The sequence below is a fragment of the Typopeltis vanoorti genome, chromosome 10, assembly GCF_054136105.1.
Source record: "Typopeltis vanoorti isolate ZY-2024b chromosome 10, IOZ_Tvanoo_1.0, whole genome shotgun sequence".
In the NCBI taxonomy this organism is placed as follows: domain Eukaryota; kingdom Metazoa; phylum Arthropoda; class Arachnida; order Uropygi; family Thelyphonidae; genus Typopeltis; species Typopeltis vanoorti.
This window is the reverse complement of record NC_143558.1, coordinates 123,652,707-123,679,551: the sequence shown is the minus strand read 5'-3', so window position 1 is coordinate 123,679,551 and position 26,845 is coordinate 123,652,707. Positions and strand designations below refer to the sequence as shown.

Here is a 26,845-nt window from a genome sequence, read left to right as displayed (position 1 = left end):
TCAATGCATTAACAACTTCATCCGTTAGAGCTGCCAATCATAAATTCACAATGATGTGATCTTGTAATTGCAGGTCATTTTGTAGCACTATGATGTTGGAGGATTTCAAATTTTTTCTGATGCCAGTTTTTGACTTTGGTGAATTCTTTATTAGCTGTTGTGTTGAAGATGCTGTCAAGGATATCCCAAAGTTCGTCGGGTACTGTGTTGATACTTGCATTTATTTTTGAGATCATCATCATCATTAGTGTTCTGTCTCTTGAGGTCCAATAGTATAACTCAGCAGAATCTCTTCCTCCAATTTCCTCTGTCTCTTGCTTCCTCCTTTGTTTCCTGATATCCTCTTGCGCCCATTATATCATCAAGCATCGTTAGTCGTCTCCTTCCTCTTGGTTGCTTTCCTTCAATTTTCCCTTCAACCATTCTTTTAAGTAGGCTGTCTCCTCTTAATACATGTCCTATCCAGTTATGCTTCCTTCTTCTTATGGTCTTTAGTAAATTCCTTTCTTCTTCAACTCTCTGTAATACTTCTTAATCGGTGATTTTTTCAGTTCCCTTTATTTTCTCCATTCTTCTCCATAATCATATTTCAAATGCCTCCAACATTTTAGCTTCTTTCTTCCCAATTGTCCATATTTCTGACCCATATAAGGTCATACTCCAAACATAACACTTAATAAGCCTTTTCTTCAGATTTTTATTCATTTTATTAATAAACAATTTTTTTTTTTGCTATTAAATGCATATTTTCCTTTGTAAATTCTTTTATTTCCATTTTCTTGTATTATACTACCAAGGTATTTGTATTGTCTCACTTGATCTACACTTTCTCCATTCATCATCACCTTGATACTTCCCGGTTTCCTGGAGACTCTCATCACTTTTGTTTTCTTTGTGTTAATTTTCATTCCATATTTCTTGCATATACTTTCAAATTTTTGCATTAGATGCTGTACCTCATCTTCAGTATTAGCTAATATTACTTGATCATCTGCAAATCTAATATTTTGTATTATTCTTCCTCCAATAGTGATTCCTCTTTTCTCTTCATCAAATGCTTCTTTTATCATTTCTTCTGCAAATATATTGAAGAGCATCGGTGACAGGCAGCATCCCTGTCTTAAACCTCTGCCAATCACATATTTTTTAGTTTTAACTACTTCTGTCTTTATTATGGCCATCTGGTTCATATATAATTCAGCTATTAACCTTCAGTCTCTCCAATCTAAACCTATTTTGCATAACATTACTGGGTGCGAAAATTAAGGATGAAGTGAGTCATCAGAGTATCAGAGCACAAAAGCAGAGGGTGAAAGAAATGATAGTAGTGGCGGAAACGAATGACTTAAATGGAGATAAAATGGCTATGAGAGAGGACTTGAAGAGGGACAGGGAGAATAAAATATGGGGGAGAAATGTTACTGATGATAGCTGATGAACTGTAGCCAAGGAGAATAGAAGTTGAACTGCAAGATAGAGAAAAGAGCACATTTGAGGCTATTTGGTGTGAGATTGAGGCTAGCAGAACAAAATATGCAGTTGGATGCTGTTATTATAGACCAGGTGATGGAATAGATGATAGAGATAGTATGCATAAGCAAATAGAAGAAATGAGTGGAAGGAGGTAATTATTATGGGAGATTTCAACTATAGTAACATTGATTGGAAGGAGGAGAGGACACATGTGAGGAAGGAACTGGATTTTATTCAGTTACTGAGGGATAACAATCTGAGACAGCATGTAATGGAAAATACTAGGGGTCAGACAGTGCTTGACCTAGTAATTGCATCTGAGAATTTGGCTGTAACGAATATGACCACGTTGCCACCAATTGGTGAGAGTGATCATAGGGTCTCGAGTTTGGAGGTGACTAAATGTGTGGAATTTTCAATTAAGAGAGAGTACATGTGGAATTACTGAATTGGTAAGTATGACAAGCTTAGGAGTTTGCTTGGTTCAGTGCCATGGCATGTAAAACTGAAGGGTTGGATGTTGATAGTGCATGGGAGGTGGTTAAGGAGCATTTGCAGGAGGCAATGGCTGACTGTATACCTAAAGTCCAAATAGTAAATTAAGTAGGGGTTAAATGGATGAATAACACCATTATGCTTGAGCTGCAAAAAAAATAAACAACTATGGAGGGAATTTAAGGAGAAAGGTGATATGCAGGCACATGAATGGTATGAAGCGCAGGCCAGAAGGGTAACGAGTGTGGTAAGAAAAGCAAAAGAGGATTATGAAAGAAAATTAGCTATGCAGGCTAAAGAGAATCCCAAACAGTTTTTTCGATATGTTGCAAGTAAAAGAAAAAATGTATATGGCAGAATGATTTTAAAGAATGCCGATGGTAGGGAGGTAACCAAATCAGTTGATATAGTGGAATTACTGAGCAAGCACATTGCAAGAGTATATCATCCAGGTGGTGGCATTGCAGGAATAAAGGAACCAACAGCTTATAAGGGAATGTTGGTGAATGAAGTGGAGGTGAATAGTCTATTACAAAACCTCAATGTCAATTCATCTGCCGGATTGGATGGTATACCAGCTAGTGTCATACGAGAAGCGGCTAAAGAATTGTCAGTGTCCTTGACCATTTTGTTTAATTTGAGTCTCGGGTCTGGGTTAGTCCCAAAGGGGGGGGGGGAATAGTTCCACTGCATAAAGGAGGTTCCAAGACTGCTATTGTGAATTACCGACCGATCAGCATATCAGGAATCGTTGTCAAGGTCTTGGAGAAAATAGTCAAGAGGAGAATACAGGAATGGATAGATGAAAATGGGATAATGTACGGGGAACAGCATGGTTTTGTGAAGGGTAGATCATGCCTCAGTAACTTGCTCACGTTTTATAACACAGTGACGGCTGAACTGGATAAGGGTAATGGGTTTACGGTGATTATACTGGACCTTGCTAAGGCCTTTAACAGGATACCACATGGAATTCTAATCAGTAAACTGCAGCATATGGGGATGGATATAGGGTTGGTGAGATGGATAGGAAGGTGGTTGATGGAGAGATATCATAGAGTGGTTTATTCAGGAGTAGAGTCCAAAAGACAACCTGTGACTAGTGGTGTGCTGCACGGTTCTGTTCTTGGACCACTACTGTTTAATTTGTTCATTAATGATATAGGAAAGGATCTGAGAGGAACTGTTCATTTGTTTTCTGATGACGCAACAGTGAATGCACAGGATGTCGAAATTTTGCAGGATGATTTGGATAGTTTGGAGGGCTGGGCTAAGGAGAATGGATGTCAATTTAATGTGGCAAATTGTAAGGTTATGCATTTTGGGGTGAAAAGATTACCAGCAGTATATTACATTGGTGGAACTGTACTCCAGGAGATTGACAAGGCCAGGGATTTGGGAGTGTTGGTGGATAGGGAGTTGAAGTTTAGAGGGCACATCGCAAAAGTGGCTAAATCAGCTCATCAAATCACTTGGTTGCTGAAAAATACTTTGACAAGCAGAGTCAAACAGGTTATTGTTCCTCTGTATCGAGCCTTGATACGACCCCACCTAGACTACTGTGCCCAAATTTGGGCGCCAGGGTTTCTTCTTGATGGGGAGGAGGTAGAGAGGATCTAGAGATGAGTGAACAAGATGATAGCAGGGCTATGGAATGAAACTTATGAGAACAGGTTGAAGATTTGTGGGTTGCAGAAATTGGTTGATAGGCAGAAAAGGGATGATATGATTGCGACATTCAAATTACTGAAGGGTTTCTATAAGATTAATTCAGAAGATATTTTTGAGAATAGGACTGGTGGTGGGAGGTCTAAGGGCCATCCATGGAAGCTGGATAAGAGTGTGGTTAGCAAGGGTATTAGAGCTAGGTTTTTTACTTGGAGAGTGGTGAATGAGTGGAATAAGCTGCCAGAGTCTGTTGTGGGTGCCATGACTGTAAATGAGTTCAAGGCGAAGTATGATAGATACTGTGTGAATGTTGAACAGTTGTTCTTGACATGTTAGGGCCTCCCTCGATGAGTTTAACGACTTCTTGGAGTTGCCTGTACTACTACTACTACTAATAATAATAACAATCACTTTCAAAATCTCTTATATCTTCCCATCTAACTTCACTTAGACCAGCAGTCGGCAACCTTTGTGGAGTAAAGAGCCATTTTTAAAATTATATCTGTTAAAAAAAAATTTAGGGAGCCGCATGCAGTGATGAGCAACCAATGGTTCACAGGCTGCATGCTGCCCTCTCAGGTTTATTGTGCAGTTCCACGGTGTTCATTTTGTACGGTAGAATTAGTATATTTTAATTAAAAATCTATTTTATGAATGTGTATTTATTTGTGCAGGTTAAAAAATTAAAATACAGGTATCTCTTGATTAATGCAGCTAATTAATCCCTCGATGTTGCAGCATATATCAAAATCGCGCTAATCAAATGTAATAATCAATGGTAAAAATTACAATTCATCCATAATCGATTACTGTATTAATAATTCGTTTTATTGATACGTATGATGATGATGCTTTATATGGTACTCTTTTAGAAAAGATAAAAAATGAATGGAAAGTAAATGTTTAACAAATACTTGTACCTACATTATTTATTGCATTTTTTTATCAAAAAAAGTTATCAAGAGTTGTTTGAACAGTTTTAGTTTTTTTCTTATCGGCATAAATTCTACGATAACAAGCAAAATGACTCTCCAGACCTCGGCAAACAAGCAATAAAACATAAAGAAAAAACACTGCAAATATAATACAGGATGGTACAAATTAAGTGGATATTGAATCCAACATCATTTCATAGCAGAATATAGAAACTACAAGAGTTTCAGTGCCAAATATATAGAAACTAAAAGTTTTGGCGGATGCAAGCATAAGCAACCTTATGGGAAACTCGTAGTAAAGGTGGAGTAAGCTCCAGATCACTTTCCTTAGTATTTTCCATAATATAAAGCACATCTCCTAGAGGACATGTATGATAAATAAGCTTTTGGCTCTCTATTTCAGTAATACATGATGGTTTATTTATTTTCAGTTACATTCTAGAAATTATTGAATAAAGAATTTAAAAAAAAAAAACTAAACCATACTATACTGACATTGGAGGTCGTGGTATCTCTCAGATACAATTTACTGTCAAATATCACTAACCTTTACATAACATGTGTTAAACCAAACTGACAGCAAAAAAAAACAGTGCGGAATATAACTCGTAACATATGAATGCACAGCTACTCATGACCTCCAAGCTATACACTGAATTGTGTAAGAATATTTATATTAAACATTTTGCATGTATCTGTCAGATCAGGTGCGAGCTCTGTAGGGTTAAAGGCGTGTTAATCAAAACTCTTGCCTAGTATATCAAGGGATTGCCGAAATTAATTACAGCGCGTTAATCAAATCCCACATTAAGCAAGAGATATCAGTATACCTAAATAATGGAAAATAAATTAATGCTTTCTTATCAAAAGAAAAAGAAAATATTCTTTATGCGGATCGAACCGAGTATTTGATTTACTATTTAATTGTTCATCACTGCTCTAAATTTAGAAACTACATTGAAAAATATTATAATTAAATTATTTATTCAGTTTTTTTTGTTTTTATAGTAGCACGTTATTATACTTGTAAAACACACAAGGGTGGCATGTCACACGAAATTATATGATATTTTTAAATATTAAATAATAAAACAAAGATTTCCTCCTCCTTACAAAAACATATGTATAAAATCCAATAACATACCTTTAATTTAATTTCTTTAATTTAAAATATCTTCTTAGTGCGACTTTTGCTGTTGAATTTCTTGGGATAGTTTCTCAATATGCAGCGAATATGCCATAATTTTCATTTTCAAACATGACAAAAGACTCATGTAGTTTAGTTGGTTTCTCAACTTACTTTTAATAAAATTCATATTAGAAAATATTTGCTCACAGAAATATGTCGATCCGAAAATCAATAGAAGCCCAAATGCGTATGTTTTTAACTGAATGTAAGTGCTCGGTAAACAATTCCACGTGTCAAATACAATCTGATCTTGCTTTTTAAGATCATTTTCTATTTCAGACCATTTGTGTTGTATTGCAAGGGTAGATTTTTGTCTTTCCAACTCCTCCAGGTCAGCTTCAAGATTTCTAAATTTTGAATTCCACAAATTTTTTGGTTTTCAGGTCCTCTAACTCAAGTTGAAATGCAGCCTCTTCAATTCCAGCAAAAGGTGAAAAATTTAATTCGGCAGGATTAATTTCAAGTGGTCACAATAAAAATGACATAGTTGCCTTGTTCTTTCTTAACTCCTGAAATCTCCCATTAAATTCAGATCTCATATTTACCACAATTTCTTTGAAAAAGATTAAATTTATGGAAATGGGAAGTCATATCCACCATAAAGTATAAGTTTTGTAACCAATGAGTATCTTCTAATTGTGCATATTCAAGGTCTTTTGTCTTAGAAACAACTTAACCTCTCCAAGGCAGGTGGCAAATCTCATCAGCACCGCACCTCTGGACAGCCATCTTATTCTGTTATGCAAAAGAAGACTGGAATATTCATAATTGATTTCTTTAAGAAATCAATTTTGTGAACGTTAAGAAGTTCACAAAATTGATTTTGTGAACTTCTTGAAGTTCACAAAATAAAGAAATAAATAAAGAAACAAAACCTTTTTTTGTACCTTTCATGCTCGGTGCCCCGCCGATGGGGCACCGAGCATATGAATGAAATAATATTATTTCATTCATACGAAAAAAATAATATTATTTTGTTAATATTAATACTCTTACTTTTTAAGCAAGTGGTACAGCAGATTCAATATCTTCTCCATGAGTTTGTCCTGTAAGTGGCAGTATATAGAGTAATTCTTCACGAGGTCCTTGAGAGTTTACGTTTCTACAAATAACTACAATGTGTGCAATATCATCCACATCACATGATTCATCATAGGCAATGGAGAATCCTAGTGTTGAATTTAGATCTGTAACCTGCTGATTTGTTATATCTTCTGCCATTCATCTAGTTCTGTCTCTTACAATCTTAGCAGATAATGGCATGGTCTTTTATTTTTGTAATTATTTCCGCTTTGTTTTTAAAATCACAGAAGAGAAATTCGGACATTTTAATAAAACATTCTTTCACATATTCCTCGTCTGTAAAAGGTTTTCCTCGTTTAACAACTTCTTGAGCGGCCACAAAACTAGCAATGTATTTCTTGGTGCTTTTATCCATTTGGAAAATGAACATTTAGTTAGGTTTATTTTGCGCTGCAGCTCTTCTATTGCCTTTTTTTTCATCTCTCCGTGGATATGCTTTGTCAAATTTATCGTGTTTATTTAAAAAATGTCTTAGTATATTTTATTTTTTATTGTTTGAAAGCTTTTCATGGCATATTAAAACATACACAGACATCTGTGACACGTCTTTTGTTTATTGCACCAAAATTGATTTTGACGTATCGTAGACGTTACGAAGTTCGCATCAATTTCAAACGAATTCAGAGTTTAAAAATAATATGTCAAAGGGTTAAACACATTGGAAATCCTGCTGTATTTGCTACAAATGTGTAGGTTTCAGTCCATTCACTTTTAAAATCCTGATTTTCTTGTTCTATCTTTCTCTTCTTTGCTGACATTTTAAATACTATAAAAATATTTTTATTTTGTTAATATTTAATTTAATATTACAATATTCATGTTACCTAACACAATCACCAGTAAATGAAAGCACTGCAACGTCCACTACAAAACTTTTACTTATTTTAACAAAGTAAGCAGATTTACAGACCACACCTGCACTATATGCGAAGACAATGGGCGTGTTCAGACAGGCAAGCGCTACCATAGCGCTACATGTGCTAGCCTAACGCGATGTATTTGGTTTAATAAATTAAAACAACATAAAACATAACTTAAGTAATTTTAATTGACATGAATAATTAAAACAAATATTTGACAAATCAGTGGGTTTATGAATTCTTGCATTATCCATGATAATCCAATATGAATGTAAAGAAGGATTATTGCATATGATTTCAAAGAGTTCAAACATGAAAGTATTAAATTTTTCAGCATCGCATGTACTATTTTCAATTGTAAAATATCCTTAATTTATTGCAAATGCTATATTTAGGGTTTTTAGTTTCTAATTTAATAAATGATATTCATTTTGCATTATTCAAAAATAGATTGTTTAATAACGAAAAGAACCACAATTATTCATTCAAAGAGCCATATGCGGCTCCGGAGTCACAGGTTGCTGACCGCTGACTTAGACCAACCACATTCAATTTATTCCTCTCCCATTTCTTTCTTCAAGTTCTCTAATTTACCAGCTCTCAGCATTGTTCTTACATTCCAAGTTGCCACACATATGGTTTCTATCTCATTCTCTCTTGGGTGTCTTATTTTCTTCCTATTTTCCTCAATACTTGGAATCCCATCCTCATTGTCCATATGAGGATTTCGTAGGTTAATGACCTGAGAAGCCCCATTTCTTCTCCTGCGGGCATGACATCCATTGTTTGCCGATAGACCCCATTTTTGCCAGTTGTGGAAACTAAATTTGCCGAGTTCACCATATTTCTTGGAAATCATACTGAGGTGGTTTTCCGTTGCCTTCCTCAGGAAACCATTATGGTATGGTCTCAAACCTGGGAGAGCAGCAGACTCCCCTGCTTAGAATAGGCTACTCCTCTCACTACTAAAGGTAGAAAATAAAGTAAATAGAAAAGATTCACCTCTAGCCCTCGAATTACTCTAATAGCACTGGGAGGAAGGAACAAGAAGAGAGAAAGTATAAAGAAAGAAGATAGAGACCAGTCTACAGATGATATAACAGACGTACATTATGAGAGCTCCATATGAGTCACATTAAATTTGTTCACGTAATAATGCTAAACTCACCTGTTTGTAAATATGCTGGGATTTGGCCAAGTGGAACTTTATTGGAATAATTAACATTTGTTTTCTCTCTTTTTCCAACATGGATGAAACCTAATTAGGACTTTAGTTCCTTGTATTGTTTGTTACAATTTTTTAAAACTAGTCCCACTGTTATACCAAATTGTTGTTTTGCGTATTGTGACCAACTGTTTTTGTGCTCTAAGATATGATATAATACCAGCAAAATATCAGAAAATAAGTTAACAAATATTATTTTCTTATTTTTCTGCGTTGTCATCTATATCGTTAAAAATAAAGTCTGTAATTGGAAACTCCTGACTATCCTTGAGGAAGTACAAGACAGTTTGTAGTGAACAGATGCATGAAAAATATAAGCAGCTTGTTAAGAAGTATTACTTTGCTTTCTTTCCACTTTTTAGGAACCTTCCCCACTGCAAGACTTTCATTAAATAACCAATTCAAAGGACATGGCTAACTCTTTTGCACATTCTTCACTTGATGCATCTGATTCTTTCACCTTTAATTCTCCTAATCCTTGCCTCCCTTCTACATGTTGCACAACATCATAAAATATATTGATGAAGTATTTGTTAAATAATCCCACCATATCATTTACCATGGTTACTCTGCTACCATAACTATCCACCAGTGTCAACCTGACATTATTTTTCCTCTTGCTTGCAACGTAGCAAAAAAATTTGCTTGGATTAGCTCTAACCCGAAGACCAATCTCATCTCATATTCAAATCTTTTTTTTTTTTTTTTTTTTTTTTTTTTTTAACTATGCTTGTCACTGGCTTGCAGCTTATATTTTTCATGCATCTGTTCACTACAAACTGTCTTGTACTTCCTCAATAGCAACTTCTTTTGTAACACTGCTTGCTTGATTTCACTGTTCATCCATCTCACTCCTACCATATTTATTCACTTAACTCTTGGTATGCAGTTATGCATTCCATGCACTGTCAACACCTTTCCACACACGTCATCAACCGAATGTATTGATGCCATTTGACTATGGAGCTTTTCATGATCACCAACTTTATAGTTCCACCTTCTTGATTACTTTTTGCCTGTTTGAATACCTTTCAAACCAATATGTCATGATCACTTTCACCAAAAGGTGGCAGTGTTGATACTTCATTCACCACATCTCATGAAGATATCACCAAATCTATCACTGCTAAATCACTGCCTGAGCCTTGTACTATTCATGAGTTTGATCTGATCACCTTTCCTCTTTATATACCTTCCACAGCATTTTCTTCCTCTGCAACTCATGCTTAATGATATTACTCATCCATCTAACTCCTACCCAATTAACCCTCCTTACTGAGGTATACAATTTAATACTGCTTTCTCTAGATGACCCTTAAGTATATCACATCCTTATCCTGCAGTGTTTTATGCCTTGTAGTTCCACAAATCCCCCTTCTTGACAGAATATTCCTCAGGTTTTACCATTTCCCAAATCAAGACTGCATGGTCAATTTCACTAATTGAAGGCAATGTTGTAAACTTGGTTATGGATAGCTCTTCTGATCCTATGACCAGGTCAATAAAGAAATTGTGTGCTTAAAGAAAGAAGCAGGTGATCCATCTGAAAGAATAATAAAGACTGACTGAGCAAACAGGAAAAACAAGTAAAGGAGAAAATTATGTATGGAGACACAATAATCAGGGAAATACTTAATGAAAGTATTTCAAAATCACATTTCCCGGGTGCAAAAATTCACAATATTAATCATACCTCTGATGCAAAAAGGTAAGTTGAAGGAAATGATTGTCTTGGTTGGTACCAATGATTTTGAGAGGCAAGAAGAATTCTATGAGAGAAGAGCAAAGGTTGGTCGATTGGTAGAGCCTCTGCTACTAATGGCTCATGCGATGGATCAAAGGCTGGAGACTTCTGATATGAGAGTTCTGTGAAAGATTAGTGGAGTGAACAGATGACATCAATTACAGTATCACATTCAAAATGAGAATATTAGGAAAGAACTTGACATTAGCATTCAAGAATGTATAATAGTAGAGCTAATCTCAGTTGTTATGGTCACTTAAACAGATTAAAAGAAAGCTTTTGTTAAAATGAAGTTATTACTATAAGATAGTAGTTGTCCCTATAAATGAGTCTTCAGACTCCATGGTTCATTTAATACCATTTCTCCGGACTAGTTTACGTAAGACTAAATAACTACATAGTTTAAATCCATTTAGTACTTACAGTGCAAAGCAGAGCTAATTGGATACAATTTTTCAGAGTATACAATTTAGTAAGATTGACAATCGACAAATAGTCAAATTATCACAAAAATATCAACAAATCAGTAAATTAAAAAAAAAAAAAAATTCATGCTTTATATGCACAGCTGCAATAAATAAACCAAATATAAAAGTTGAAGAGATACTTACTGCTGGTAATGCGAAAAAGGATATGGCAAATACTGAAAAACAGGATGCTACAATTTTTCCCATCCATGTTTTAGGCACAGTATCTCCATAGCCGATTGTAGTAACTGTTATCTAAGAAATAAGAGTATTTTTGATTAATCATATATTTTTAAAAATACAAAAACAGTTTTCTAAGTATGTAAAATATTTCATTTGATAAACATTTTAAAAATTATTTTTTTTACTAAGCTGCATGCATATAGTAACAATTTGTTTCAGACCAATACTATAATAGCGCCATGAATGAGACAGTTGGAGATGAGAGATAACAATAAGATCTCTGAGATTTCCTTTTCCCCCACACCCCAATACAGATCAATACAGAGAATGAACAGGTTGCTTCTGTTCAACATGCAAGAGGCTGTAGAACCTGTTGTGTGAAAGAGTTACAGTTCAACTATAAAAAGTGCAGTTGAACTGTAAATGGATATTGTGCAGCTTGCCCACATTATTATAGGTGAAAAGAAATGATAATGGTGAGTAAATGCTTCAGTTCTGCTGAACAGTGTCCATTATGGTATATGCAGAAAAGGCACTATACAAAGAAAGATTATCTGTGAAAAGTGAATGAAGACAGCAAAATCACTGTTTAGCTGAACTATCCTCTTTTGGGCATCATCAAGAATTTTTAGTTTTCTGGTGACTACTCAAATGTCAGAGCAATACTCTAAGGATGAGTGGATTTGGGATTTGAATAAGCTAGTAGTTAGGAAGATAAAAAGTAATTCTTGACAAAAAAAAATAAAATAAAAAAGTTCAGTTTTTGGGAGCTGAGGATGTTCTAAATGCGATACTGGTCTTGAATTTACATGAAGCAAAATTAGAGTTTATTAATAACTTTACAGCTAACATTTCTTAAGCTACATTAGTAGCATCAGAGTCATACTGGACAAGATAAACAATTAACAGTTTTTGAATCATAGTGATTACACTACAGGCTAGTGATGCAGAATGTACAGTCTCTTCCAGTCGTGTCTACACTGCCCTCTTGTGATCTATTCCAATCAAATGGGCATTTGTAATACCAGCACACATTCCAGTTGTAAAAGAATATCTTCCCAGATGGAGAAAATGCGAACTAGATCTTAAACAGCAGATGACCTTTATTGCTCAGTGAAATGTCATTATCACTGTCTTGAGAATTGGAGCTTGAGGTGGCTGTTTCCAAGTTTGGTTCCCAAAGCAGGGGTTCTGGTTTCTCTTCTTTCCTACAATCTCCTAATGTGCAATATAAGTGATACTCTTCAAAGGACATGCCAAACATACTGTGGAAATCTAGAACCTACATCATCTTTGAGGTTACAGCATTACAGCTCTGCAGGCTGGCTGCCAAATAGTGCAGCATTAGCTAATGCATGGGGGGGGGGGTTCATATAATTGTATGCGAGGGCACTGCTTAGACTATGTTATGGCATGGAGACCAAGTGCTTGTGTATAGGCAACATGTCTATCTCCTCTCACATCATGTTCCTTACTAAAATGAAAAAAATAAAGAAATAAATAAAGTGTCACTGCTTAAAAAAAAAAAAACTGCTCTCAAAAACCCCCATGTTTAAAAAAAGAAAAAAAAAAGACCAAATGCCAAATTACTCTCACAAGAACCACAACTGATCTTAACCGTCCAAGGTATATTCTGTACAATTCCTCAATATTTCTGCAGTGGGTGTCTAATCTTGAATCTCCCTTTTTTTGACATTCTGTTGGGTAAGATTTCCTTGACTCATAATGTAACATTCATTCATCTGCCATCTCTATTGCACGCCAATTCTGAAAATAATTATAATCTCTGACTTCTTATCCTTGACACTTGCTTTCCAACAATTCAATTACCCTAAACAATGAAGTAATATTCCTTGGCAGCTTTATGTCCATAATTCGTACTTGCTCCCTTTTACTGACTAAGCTGCAGGAGAGTGTGCTGAAATATTGCGATAATCACCATGAAGGAATTGAAATAGAACCATGTAACTTACACATTATTCTATTTATCCCCCATGAAGTATTATACACTTGTTATGACGCTGCTGCATCATTTGCAATCTCCTTAAGAAAAAAGTCTTTCCCTAGTTGCACAAACCAGTCATCAGCTGCAGATATGATTTCATCACCTGTGGTAAATTCTGTTCCTTTTAAGTGTTTCTTTAAATCTGGGAATAGAAAATAGTCAGATGAGGCCAGGTCTGGTGAATAGGGTGGGTGAGGCAGACAGTGAAAGCTCATGAAAGCCAACAGACAACAAAACTTGAGCAGATGCATTGTCCTGCAAAAGCAACGTGCCTTTGCTCAGTCTCCTGCAAGATTTTTCCTTCAGCCTCCTTCAATTCCTTCAGAGCTGTTGAATAAACTACTGCTGTAACAATTTCACCTTTCTTGAGGTACTTGATAAGGATTGCACCATCCATATCTCAAAAGACAATGGCAAGAAGAATCTTTCTTACTGACTTTTGGGTTTGGAACTTCTTTGGCCATGGAGAACATTTGTGTCTCCACTCCAATAACTGTTGTTTGGTCTCTGGGTCAGAGTGATGAAGCCATGTTTCATCAACAGTCACAAATACGAGCCAAAAAATTTGCCAAAACACATCTTGAAACAAACCATACACTAATGACATCCATTTCATATAGCTTCTTATACCATGATACTGCTCCAAGTTGCTTGCTAAGTTTGTCATAATCGCCAGCTTTGTAGTTCCACATAAATCCTTTCTTGATTGAAATTTACAGTCTTGTCCTGGGAGGTTGGTCAACAACCTCCCAGGACAAGACTGCTCACTTTCCCCGATTGGAGATAGAGTTGTTTCTGTAGTTATAGATCAATCTTCTCATGCTATTACCAGATTCAACACTCTCAAACCCCTAGTCCCCTCCATCACGTGCTGATTCAGTATTATCCCTTAGTAACTGAATAAATTCCATTTCCATTTTGCTACATGCCGTTTCTTCCTTCCAATCTATATCCCCATAGTTGAGGTCTCCCATGATAATTGCTTGGCTTGCACTCATTGTGCTAATCTGTCGATATGTCATCCACATCTTCTGAACCCCCATGTCTATAGCAGCATAAAAGCTATTTATTTGTGAAACTTACTAATAAGGCTCAATCAAATATAAACATTGTAACACTGTATACATGAACACACATATATATATATATATATAAAAGAAAAAATACTTTAACAGAATAAGCAAAACTATCAAAATTGCATGCATAAAAATATCTCCACTTACAGGAGTTAAAATAGGAACTGTTGCTGATGATGTTGCTGAAAACTAAGGGAGGTCAAGTTGCAACATGATGACTGATACCAAAAAGTCATGTCACTGATGTCTATAAAATAATTAATATGATAGAATACTGTGCAGGAAAAAAAATAATAAACAGGCAATAACAAAATAAGCAAAATCAACAGAAATGAATATTAAGGCAACTAAAAAAGAAAAAAGTAGCAACTAAATCAAAAATATCATTTCAATTTAAAATATTTAAAGGTTTAACATGCGTCTTACCACACCCCACCACAAGGCATCTGCATAGCTAGTGAAATCAGATTTTGCCATAGTTCCCCCTTCATCTTTTTCGGCAAGGTACATGAAATATGATGAAAATATAAGTCCTAGAAAGCCAATGTACAAAGTAGTTATCAGTTCCTGTAAAGATAAAGAATTAAAAATGAGGAATCATATCAAATTATATATAAATAATTTTCATATGGATAATAACACATAAATACAAGTGATTACATTTTATACAAGAATATGAGCAATTATTAATATTATTATTATTTGGTACAGTCAGTTGATGTTTGTGGCAACAGATGAGAAACAGGATAGTTAACCTCCCTACCAGCCAAGATGGATAAAATATGAGACCAAATTGCACTTCTTATCCGTGTTATTCAACGGGTGTTATAGAGCCTTATCCAGATTTAGCTTGATGTCTATAGATGTCATGGCTGGTTGGGGTGTTAATTTATTTTCAGTGTTATGGAGTTCAAACTGCTGTTGCTAAAATATAATAATTATTTTTTTTGTTTGTTTGTTTCTGTTATATTAAGTGATTTTACCTAAATGGATTTAATATTCAAGTAGTCAGTTGGGATACCTGTTACTGTGAAACTTAAGATTTTGCAGCATGAAAATGATTTAAAATCGTTTTTAGAAAGGAAAGCATTAGGTTGTGATGATATAAGATTTTCTTATTCTTTTTGTGTCAGTAGCTGATGAGATTGTTAATTTAATGAGTGCTCACTTTACTAAGATATACCAACCAAGTGTATGTAACATGGTACATAGTGCTACTACTACTACACTGGATGAAGAGTGAATGAGGATCAAGAGCTGTTGCATAACCTGGATAAGAATTCTACAACAGAGAAAGATGAAATATCAGCACATATGATAAAGGAATGTTCAGACAAATTAGCCTTTGTCATGTTTATATAACTTGAGTCTTAGTTCAGGAAAAGATACCACAGGAACAGAAAGAATATATGATAGCTCTGTTGTACACATTCCAAAAACTAATAGGAAAACTAATATTAATTTATTAATATTAGTAGACACCCTCCTCTAGAGACCAAACATGGAATTTTGTCAAGTCACTTTAGGCCATCAATGAGCAGTGGAGATCTCACACCAGCGATGAAATTAATCTAAACTGGTGCAAAATTAAGGTTATACTAATATACAAAGTTAATTAATTTTTTGGTAAAAATCAAAGAAGTGTTGACATTGTTTTACACAAGCATGTGGAAATAAAATGTATCGATGACAGTAGCATAATTACCTAAAGATGCTAACTTTTTTCTTAACTATGAATGCAAGGATGTCCTTTAAAAAGCAACATAAAAAATGAATCATGTTAAATAGCGAATATATATATATATATTTAATTCTATTTTTTTTTAAATATTAAGAAAGGGCTGCAAATTAAAAAAAAAAAAAAAAAGAAAGAAAAGAAAATCAGATAAATGGATAGAAAGTGCAATAAAAGTGCAGTAATAATCCAAAACAACACATCCAAAGACGACAGCTTCTAGTATCTTATTTTTGGATTGTTACTAAATTATCCAAAAAGACCTTCCCTGCAGACAGTTTCAGAGATCTAAGGAAGTTACAAAAAGGTGATATCATTTGAGGCACTGTCATCAGTCGTTTTTGGATAATTTCAAAATAATTGATGGAACAATTGAATTCAAGCATACTGAGAGATCTGAATAAAGATTTCAGACATAATTTAAGATGAGGCACTGGATTCTGCTAAGGAAGCCAAGTAAGTGAATATGACTGCAGTGGATTGCTTGATTCAAAGGAAAAGAAGTTGTCCTCTAGATAGGATAGTGTTATTTATGATAGATGAATGATATTCAAGCCCAGATTTTCTTCTCTTCTGTATTCCACATCAATGAGATGTTCCTTTCTCAATACAAAACTTCTGTTTGTCTGGCTAATATAACACAGACTACCAGAACATAGAATTACATAAACAACCTGGTGTTTATAGAAAATAATGCTTTTTTTCAGAGATCTAAGGAAGCTACAAACAGTTTGGATGTGCGTAAGCTACACTAATATTATGATTTTTGAATAGGAATGTTACAATTCTTGAATCTACTGCAGTAACTTGTATTAGACGGATTTCTAATACATAGATGAAAAAAAGTGTATATATACTGATTATTGGGATTCTGGTAAAGAGATATATGAGAAAACTGTATTCCCTGGATGGAATTCTTGGATTATTATTATTATTAAGAGACACCTCCAAAGAGTCAGGGACCTATCAAAGAAGGCCACATACTACACACACCAGCTATCATACTTGTTCTTGAACTCATTCACACTGCTAGCACTCACAACATCCAATGGCAATTCATTCCAATCATGCACCACCTATGAGAGAAAAATCTAGCCCTCACACCCCCTTCTTGGCAGCATTCATTCTCAGCTTCCAAGGAGGCTCTCTTGTCCTTTTCCCACCCTCCATAAAATGAAAAATTCCATCAACTGAAATTCTGTATGACCCTTTCAGAAGTTTGTAAGTCTAAATCATATCACTCTTCTTTCTCTTGTTGGCTAGTGTCTGGTCTACAAATTCTTAATCTGTCTTCATAATCAGTATTTCACAATCCTGATATCATTTCTTACACTCTTCCACTGTATCAGAATCATAATGGAGACCAGACTTGCACACAATAGTCCAAGTGAGGTCTTATCAAGGCCTTGGTAGAGAAGAAAAATGACATCCTTATCTTTACATATCAAAGTTTGATTCAGCATTACAATTATCTTTTCAGTTGTATTTGTAATCCTTGCTGCACAGTCCTGACCTTCAACTTCCTATCTTCTTCTTATTGTGCTATCTTCTATCGAAGGTCAGCGACCATCTTGGCGAACAAACTGTTCCTATCTACTAACACTATAAAATTCCTAGTCTGATCAGTTTCTTCCAGCATAATCCTACCAATATAATACTACATTGGATATCTAATCATACCAAAGTGTATGGCTTTACTGACAGTGAACTGACATCAATTTTCCCATGCCCACAATCAAATCATTCTGTAAGTACTGCATATCAGCAGCAATCCTGATTACCCTACCTATCTTTGCATTCTCAGCAAATAGCTGAATGTTGCCTGTCAAATCCTTCCCAATGTCATTAATGTACAGATTGAATAACAGTGAACCAAGGACTGATGCGTGTGGTACACCACTGGTTACCTTAACTCTTGTAGACTCACATCTCCCATATACCACTTTTTGATAAGTGATATGTCAGCCATCCTTTTATTCATTCTAATATTTTATAATTAAAACCCATATTTTCCCATTTATGCTAGTCTTCCATGATGTATTCTGTCCTATGCCTTAACAAAATCCAAAAGAGTCATGGTGAATCAATTTTCCTTGTCTAGTACAATGGTAACATTATTATAGAATATGAGCACGTTGCTAAAACATGACCTTCCCTTAATAAACCCATGCTGTTCATTGCAAAATAGAGATTCACTGTCAAGCCATTTCTGAATGCAAGCCTCTCCAATTTTTCCAAAATCTGCACCACCACTCCTGTGTAGTGAATTGAACTATTGATTGAACGATAGTTGGATACATCAGTCTTTGAACCACCCTCGTGCAATGGGATTACCATACATTCTTTCCATTCCTGCAGAATCGTCACTGTTCTGAGACTCAAATTATATAGCCTGGTCAAAGGAAAAGCTAGTTCAGCTGAACACTCCTTTAGCACTGGTGCTGATATCAAATCAGTCTGTATTGCTGAATTCTTATTCAGTTTGTGCAACAACTCTAATACTGCCTCTCTATACGCCCAAGTTTTTTCATCCAGTGAAGACGTAGCAGTGAACTCAATGTTGCATACACCAGGTTGATAGCTTTCAGCAAAATGGGCACTTATTAACTAGAACTACCAAGGGGGAGGGGGAGTGGATATGCAGATATCAGTGAGACAGTTGAGTGTACGAATGTATATAATGTACCCGAGCCAGTACTAAAGACAAGTAATCAGAATGGGATAGTTAGAATAATGCATCAAGATAGGGGTGGGACAAAGGGACCTCTGCATTTCATGTATACTAATGCCAGGAGTATTAGGAACAAGAAGGAAGAATTTTTGGCCTTGATTGGCTCTTCCTGGCCACAGGTTATTGGCATTAGTGAAACATGGCTGACAGAAGAGGATATAGTTAGTGGGATAGAATGTATAGGTTATAGTTTGTTTAGGAGGGACAGAGAGAATAATAAAATGGGAGGAGGAGTGTTATTGATGATAGCTGATAAACTGCAGCCAAGGAGAATAGAAGTTGAACTGCAGGATAGAGAAAAGAGCACATTTGAGGCTATTTGGTGTGAGACTGCGACTAGCAGAACAAAATATACAGTTGGGTGCTGCTATAGACCAGGTGATGGAATAGATGGTGGAGATAGTATGCATAAACAAATTGATGAAATGAGTGGAAGGAGGGTAATTATTATGGGGGATTTCAACTATGGTAACATTGATTGGAAGGAGGAGAGGACACATGTGAGGAAGAAACTGGATTTCATTTAATTATTAACGGATAACTATCTGAGACAGCATGTAATAGAAAATACCAGGGGTTTGAGAGTTTTTGACCTGGTAATAGCATCTGAGAATTTGACTGTAATGAATATGACCATGTTGCCACCAATTGGTGAGAGTGATCATAAGGTCTTGACCTGGGAGGTGGCTAAAGGTGTGGAATTTTCGATTAAGACAGGGTATATATGGAATTACTGTGCTGGCAAGTAAGACAAGCTTAGGAGATTGCTTGGTTCAGTGCCATGGCATGTAAAACTGCAAGGGCTGGATGTCGATAGAGCATGGGAAGTGGTCAAGGAGCATTTACAATTTACAGGAGGTTATGGCTGATTGTATACCTAGGGTCCGAATAGTAAAACAAGTATGGGTTAAATGGATGAATAACACCATTAAGCTTAAACTGCAAAAAAAGAAACAACTGTGGAGGGAATTTAAAGAGAAAGGTGACCTGCAGGCACACAATGGTATAAAGCGCAGGCCAGAAGAGTAACGAGTGTGGTAAGAAAAGCAAAAGCGGATTATGAAAGGAAACTAGCTATGCAAGCTAAAGAGAATCCCAAACAATTCTTTAAATATGCTGCAAGCAAAAAAAAAAAAACTGTACACAACAGAATGATTTTAAGGAATGCCGATGGTAAGGTGGTCACTGAATCAGTCGAAATAGTGGAATTACTGAGTGAGCACTTTGCAAGAGTATATCATCCAGGTGGTGACACTGAAGGAATCATTAGTTTATACGGGAATTGTGATGAATGAAGTGGAGGTGAATAGTCTATGACAGAACCTTACTGTGAATACATCTGTGGGATTGGATGGTATACCGGCACGGGTCTTACATGAAGCAGCTAAAAAATTATCAGTGCCCTTGGCCATGTTGTTTAATCTGAGTCTCGGGTCTGGTTTAATCCTGAAGGTGTGGAAAGAGGGGAAAATAGTTCCACTGCATAAAGGAGGATCCAAGACTACTATTGAAAATTACCGACCGATCAGCATATCAGGAGTCGTTGTCAAGGTCTTGGAGAAAGTAGTAAATGGAAAAATACAGGAATTGATTGATGAAAATGAGATACTGTACTGTGGACAGCATGGCTTTGTGAAGGGTAGATCATGCCTCAGTAACTTGCTCAAGTTTTATAACACAGTGACGGCTGAACTGGATAAGGGTAATGGGTTTACAGTGATAATGCTGGACCTGGCTAAGGCCTTTGACATGATACCACATGGAATTCTAATCCGTAAAGTGCAACATATGGGAATGGATATAGGGTTGGTGAGATGGATAGGTGGGTGGTTGATGGAGAGATATCAGAGAGTAGTTTATTCAGGAGTAGAATCCAAAAGACGGCCTGTGACTAGTGGTGTGCTGCAGGGTTCTGTTCTTGGGGCCATCCATGGAAGCTGGGCAAGAGTGTGGTTACCAAGAGTGTCAGAGCTGGGTTCTTTACTTTTAGAGTGGTAAATGAGTCGAATAAGCTGCCAGAGTCTGTTGTGGGTGCTATGACATGTGAATGAGTTCAAGGCAAGGTATGTAAGAATAGATACTGTAAGAATGTTGAATAGTTGTGTAGACATGATGTTTAGGGCCTCCCTCGACGAGTCTAAGGACTCCCTGGAGTCGCCCATAATAATAGTAATTATTATTTGAACAACCTCTTCTGCATTTGTCATTCCCACACCATTCTGCATTCAGAAGAGTTATTCTTTCATATTCATTCTTTATTTTACTTACGGCATATCGAAAGAATTCTTTGGTGTCGTCTTTAGCTTGCAAAGCAAGTTTTTTTTCATACTCAGACTGAGCTTTCGGTACAATAGTTGTGACTCTTTTGCGATACCATTCCGCTGAACTCAGTATACACCTTATTTAGTCATAATTTCCCGATTTGTAGTTCAGCACGTAACCATTTTTGAATGGAACATTCATAAACTTAGTCACTTCCAAAGTGAGTACCGCATGATCACTCTCACCAACCGGAGGCAGAATAGTTATGTCTTTAATTGAAATGCCCTCTGACACTATAATCAAATCTAACAGTCTTTGACTTCAAGTTCCTTCTATTGCATGCTGCTTGAGGAAGTTGTATCACGACAGCTCAATATATTCCAGTTTTATTCTTCTAATGAGATTTATTGATCTTGTTAGATTTCACCTCAGACCAGATGGCTTCAAACTCACTGCCACATGAAATAGTCTTACAAGTATAACAATCATAGGTATTCACACTAACAGGATTCAAGTAATTCGATATCATTATCAGCATGCTCCCTCCTCTCTTGTTTATCTTTCCTAAATACAGTGTACGCTTTACACTCAAATACCATTTAGTATGTCTGATTCTGGTAGCCAGGTCTCACTAATGCCTACAAATTTGAGGACCCAACATAATGAGCAAGGCAACAAACTCTACCCCTTTATTTCTGATGATCCTAGCATTGATTTGCAACCTGTATGTTCTTTTGTATACGCTTCTTTGCAGTCTGCACAATGCAGTTGGACAACTTGCAGACCTCTGTTCTTCTCTAGTACCTTATAGATGTAGTCATCTTTGCACATGTTTCATGGGTCCAAACCGGACGAACACAAAGTTGAAATTGTTATCTCCTCTTAATTATTTCCATGATAATGCCCATTCCCCCATTATAATTTAGCTTAATTCACTCTCTGTGTTGTGTCTCATACCAGTTATTAGTTTTTCTAGACTCCTGATACAAGCGCTTTTAAGAGACCATCCCTCTTATGCAAATCCAATCTTCCTTCAAACTCACTCCACAGATCCATTCCTTCTACACAGTCTGTTTATCGAATCATTTGCCATTATAGCCATTCTTCATTTTTATCATATTGAGGTAATATACTTACATTTTTCACTTTCTCACTCTTACTTATTTCAACAACCCTTTCATATCATCTCTCACACTGAACTTATTGATAGTTAAGTCATTAGTGCCTACTACAATTACAATCTTGTTTAGTTTCCTGTTTTTGAATTGCACATGCTGATTTTAATTTTTTGCCCCAGGACAACTTGAAGTTATAACTTACTCATCAACAGCATGTGTGATGACAGAGGCACGATTACCAAATAATATCCTTCTTTTTACATTCAATGTTACTTACCTGATTTTTGTTACTAACTTATCTGATTCTGTGCTTTGTTGTTTCTTATTCTACTGCTTAATTTTCTTATCCTCCTTACACTCATTCAAACATCGCTTGACTTTCTATAATTTTCATATCGCCTCTCTAATAATCTGCTTTATCTTTGCTATTTTGGAGGTTAATTCATTTTTAGTAATCTCATCAATATCCTCTTTAGCAGGGCAAGGTTTCTTATTTTTGACTTTGCTGCTCTTCTTGGCATTACATTTCTTGTGCATTTTTTGGCACCATTTTAAATTATATTTAATACTGCAATATCTTAATAAAATATGTTATAAACCACTAAATACACTAATTTTCTAAGTGAACAACACAATAAAACAGATAAAATTGACCACTTTTACAAGAGAGTACTAAATTCACTGACCAATCAGAATGTATCACAATCACAATATTCAATGAGGACAAACTGATTTCCTTAATAGATATTCCAAGAAGAGAATGAAGTTTTTTTTTAGCGTATGAAATACTAATTTTTGTGAGGGATGGTCAAGAGACAAAGCATGAAGAAAGCTGTTTAAATTGCATACATCATGTTTTCAAACAATAAAAATGTTAACACATTTTCACCAGGCAACAGGTTTTCAGTCACTTCAGCTAGACATTGCTCTTAATTAAGAGATCAGCAGAGAAAGAAAGGGGGGGGGGGGGTATAAGAGACTTTCTATGGCTAACCCGAAAGAGTTGCTGATACAGATGTGACATCTGGGGAAAAGAGCTCTTCCCCCATAAGGCTCAACACACTTCATCAACAGCCACACCAGTGTAAAGAGTCTATCTAAACTTGCAATGATGTCAGATGAGATAGAAATATATAACAATTTCTGAAAAAAAAAATGGGCTGAATTCAGAGAGCATAATATAGTTTTTAATAATTTGGCAAGATATCTAGATAATAAACAAGTAAGTGATCTTATTCCAACAATGACAGACCTCATAGAAATATCAAGACTTGTAAACCTTGAGCAAAAACCATATAATCTTTGTAAGAATTGAGTTTCATGTTAGGAAAGTTTTCTAGTGATTGAAATCTTAATGGCATATTGGCATAATATGTGTCCCAAGGTGGATAAATCATATATCTCATGACAGTCAGTTGCAATGTCATTCACGAACGAATCTTAGTTGTATGCAAAGGATCACATGATATGCATTTGCATAACGTGAAACATAATAATATAAGGAGCTGAGAGAAAAAGAAAACCCACCCACACACACACACTTTTCAAACTTTTTTTCATTCAAACCTCTCATGTTCATAGTCCGAGCAAGAAGGCTAAAAACTCTTCTTTGCTTGACTTATCAATCAGAAAGAAGCAAGAAAGTCTTTGCTATCATAAAAAAGAAGCTAGGGTCTTTTGTTGTAATGATGGAGAGGAAAGAGAGGAAGAAAGGAGTTCTACAAAAACTGGAGTCAATCATCACAGAAGTGACAAAGAATTAAGACATGGTGAATTGTGAGCAGAAACTTGTGAGATATTGCAAGTCTCTAACAGTAGAGAAAGTTTCATTGGTCAGAACTAGTCAAAACACTCATCAAAATAATTGTATGCTGTTAATCTTGGTTCAGAAGGCCAAAGAATAACCTTCCTGTTGAATCCCAACTCTTGTATTTTCTAGGTAGGCAGATAGAGATTTAGTTTATCTTGCTTGACAGTGAAATACACAAAAGGATTGTAACTGTACAAGTGCAACAACATTCCCAAAGAACCATCTTCTTCTTCTTGAGCTGCAGTTCATTGAGAACTATGTATTGTATTGAAGGAAATGTGCTCATATGACAGAGAATTTAGTGAATCTACAGTTAAGATTAAGAAGTAACGATTTAATCTATTCTAATGCCTTAAAGGCTGCACATGGAAGAAATGAAAAATTTGTAAACACTCATAATTACAAATTTTTTGGCTCGTTTTAACTAAAAAATAAGTCATGTTTTTCCCCAAAATAAAGCCTATTACTGAAACAGTGATACACATTTCTGGCTGTTGAAAAACACTATTGGGTTAGTCTGAAAACAGAATAGTAATGCAGAAAGCCATTACAAGTTAAGACCTAAACACAACAAACAAACATGTTTTTCTTTGCTTTTTTCCCCAGCTGTTTAGAATTTTCATGTTTTACAAGAGGTAAACATTTTGATCAGTCAGTCATTCACTCAGCTCCTAAATGTACATATGCACATTTCAAATGTAAAAAACATGCCATTATTACCTGTCTATGGACAAACACAACAGAACCAAGAAGACGCCATGTACCACCTTGCCTATCTACATGAAGCATTCTCAAAATCTGCAGGAATCGAATTCCTCTGAAAGTTCAAAAATATTAGATCATTTTGTAAACTAAAGTGTCTAATTAATAAGGAACAAGGAATTATATCATTTGAGGAATATGTATTATATAGAAACATATACATTATTAAGGAACAAGGAATTGTATTGGAATTATAACTAGGAATAAAGAATTAATAAAAAATCCAATTAATAAGGGACTTCAATGGCTCACCTTGGCGAGTATGGGAGTGGCGAACCTGAGGTACCTGATGCTGCACCGCATCTTACTTCATGTAATATGCAAATGTTATATTAACTGTAGACTGGTTCCTACTCTCTTTCAAGCTGCCTTTCTTCTCATCTTGCTCCCCCCCCCAATAGAGTATTCAAGGGATGGGATGAATCTTTCTTATTTTGCTATTTTACACACAGACACACACACACACGCTCGAATAGATAAAAATTAAGCAACTGCAGAAATAAAGAAAGGTGTAAGACGAGGTGGTGACTGTCAACCTTACTTTCAATTGTACATCAGAATGCAATGAAATTAATAAAAGAAGACATAAATGAGGAAACTGTAGGTGAAGTGCAGATACATATATGCTTTGCAGATGACATAGCTGCATTAGTTGAACCAACAGGATTAAAAACAAATTATGTAGGATGAATGATGTTTTATCTGATTATGAACTTAAAATATAAATGCAGTAAAAACAAAAATAATGGTGCTGGAAGTCTTTTCACTTGGTTATACTATAAATTAAAGATACCAAGAAGTTATATACTTGGTTTAAACCTTTATCCAAGTGTAAGCAAACAAAGTTTGCATCTGAAGTATTTTCAGGACTGGGGCAACTCGTATATAGAAGCTAATGACTTCACATCACTTGCTTTAGTATCCCATAATGCAAAGCACATATCCTTTCAGACATGTATAATGCTATACATTATTTGAAGGGTCACTATCCAGACCAGTTTCAAACTTTACTGAGACATCATCAGTGGGAGGCAGATACAGAGGTGATCATGTGCAAACTTTGTTTGCCTACACTTGGATAAAGGATTAAACCAAGTATATAATTTCTTGGTATTTTTAATTTATAATATAACCAAGTGAAAAAAAAAACTTCCAATAACTATCTCTAATCCAGAGAATTTAATAATAAGGTGTGAGACCACCTTTTGGCTACTCGTATATGAAAATATGACTTCTGCATTACTTCATTTATCTCTGGATTACCTCTGGGTGATACTAAGGATGAAGAAGAAGGGGATGGTTGAAATATACATTCTTGGAGGAGGTGTTTAGATTAATCGGAAGAGGTTACAAAATACTAAAGAGGAAAGCCTGAAATAGGATGACTTGGAAGAGAGAACTCTCCAGAGTGGAATGGACTGTTCCTTAAATGATGATGAATTAATAATGCTACCTTTTACATACAGTATATATTTATTATTATTATATATATTTTTTTTATCAATTATCTTGAAATTTCCACATTTCTGTTCAGGATACTGGATGATCATTACTAACACATCATATTCCATGACAGTGATGTGTGCAAAAATAAAGTGCACATAAAAAAATGTGAAGGGGTAGAGGATGTTGAGATTTCCTCAAAAAATGAAAATTATATTCAGTGATCTAAAATTCACCATTTCGATTACAAAAACTATTCAAATTGAAACAAAATTAGGTACTTATACTTAGTTACTTTTTCATGCAAATAACATTAAAATGTAATTGTTTTTGAAATAGCTAATTAAGTAATTAAGAAATAGTATGGGGTAAATTAATAATAGTAAATAAAAAGAAAATTAAAATTTGCATTAATTCTTTTTTAAATAATAAGGAAGTTGACTATGCACTAAAATACATAACAAGACCAACAAAATTTACTAACTTGTAGCATTAAAATTCTCAGCAGTTACTGCTTGGAATTCTGCTGTAGTGACTGATATTCGTTTGAACAGGTTTTCATAATTATCACTGATTTTATT

At 35.3% G+C, this 26,845-nt stretch overlaps 1 protein-coding gene across 1 annotated transcript in view; it reads right to left on the bottom strand.

Moving 5' to 3' along the window:
• The window catches only part of LOC150102760 (potassium voltage-gated channel subfamily KQT member 1-like), a 295,473-nt gene that overhangs the window by 147,315 nt on the left and 121,313 nt on the right, over nt 1–26,845 (bottom strand). Inside the window, exons 6-8 of the mRNA XM_090398734.1 lie at nt 24,780–24,876; nt 14,830–14,970; nt 11,284–11,394 (exon numbers count right to left, since the gene is read on the bottom strand). Coding sequence (XP_090254860.1) covers nt 11,284–11,394; nt 14,830–14,970; nt 24,780–24,876 — 349 coding nt within the window. The remainder of the gene's footprint in view (nt 1–11,283; nt 11,395–14,829; nt 14,971–24,779; nt 24,877–26,845) is intronic.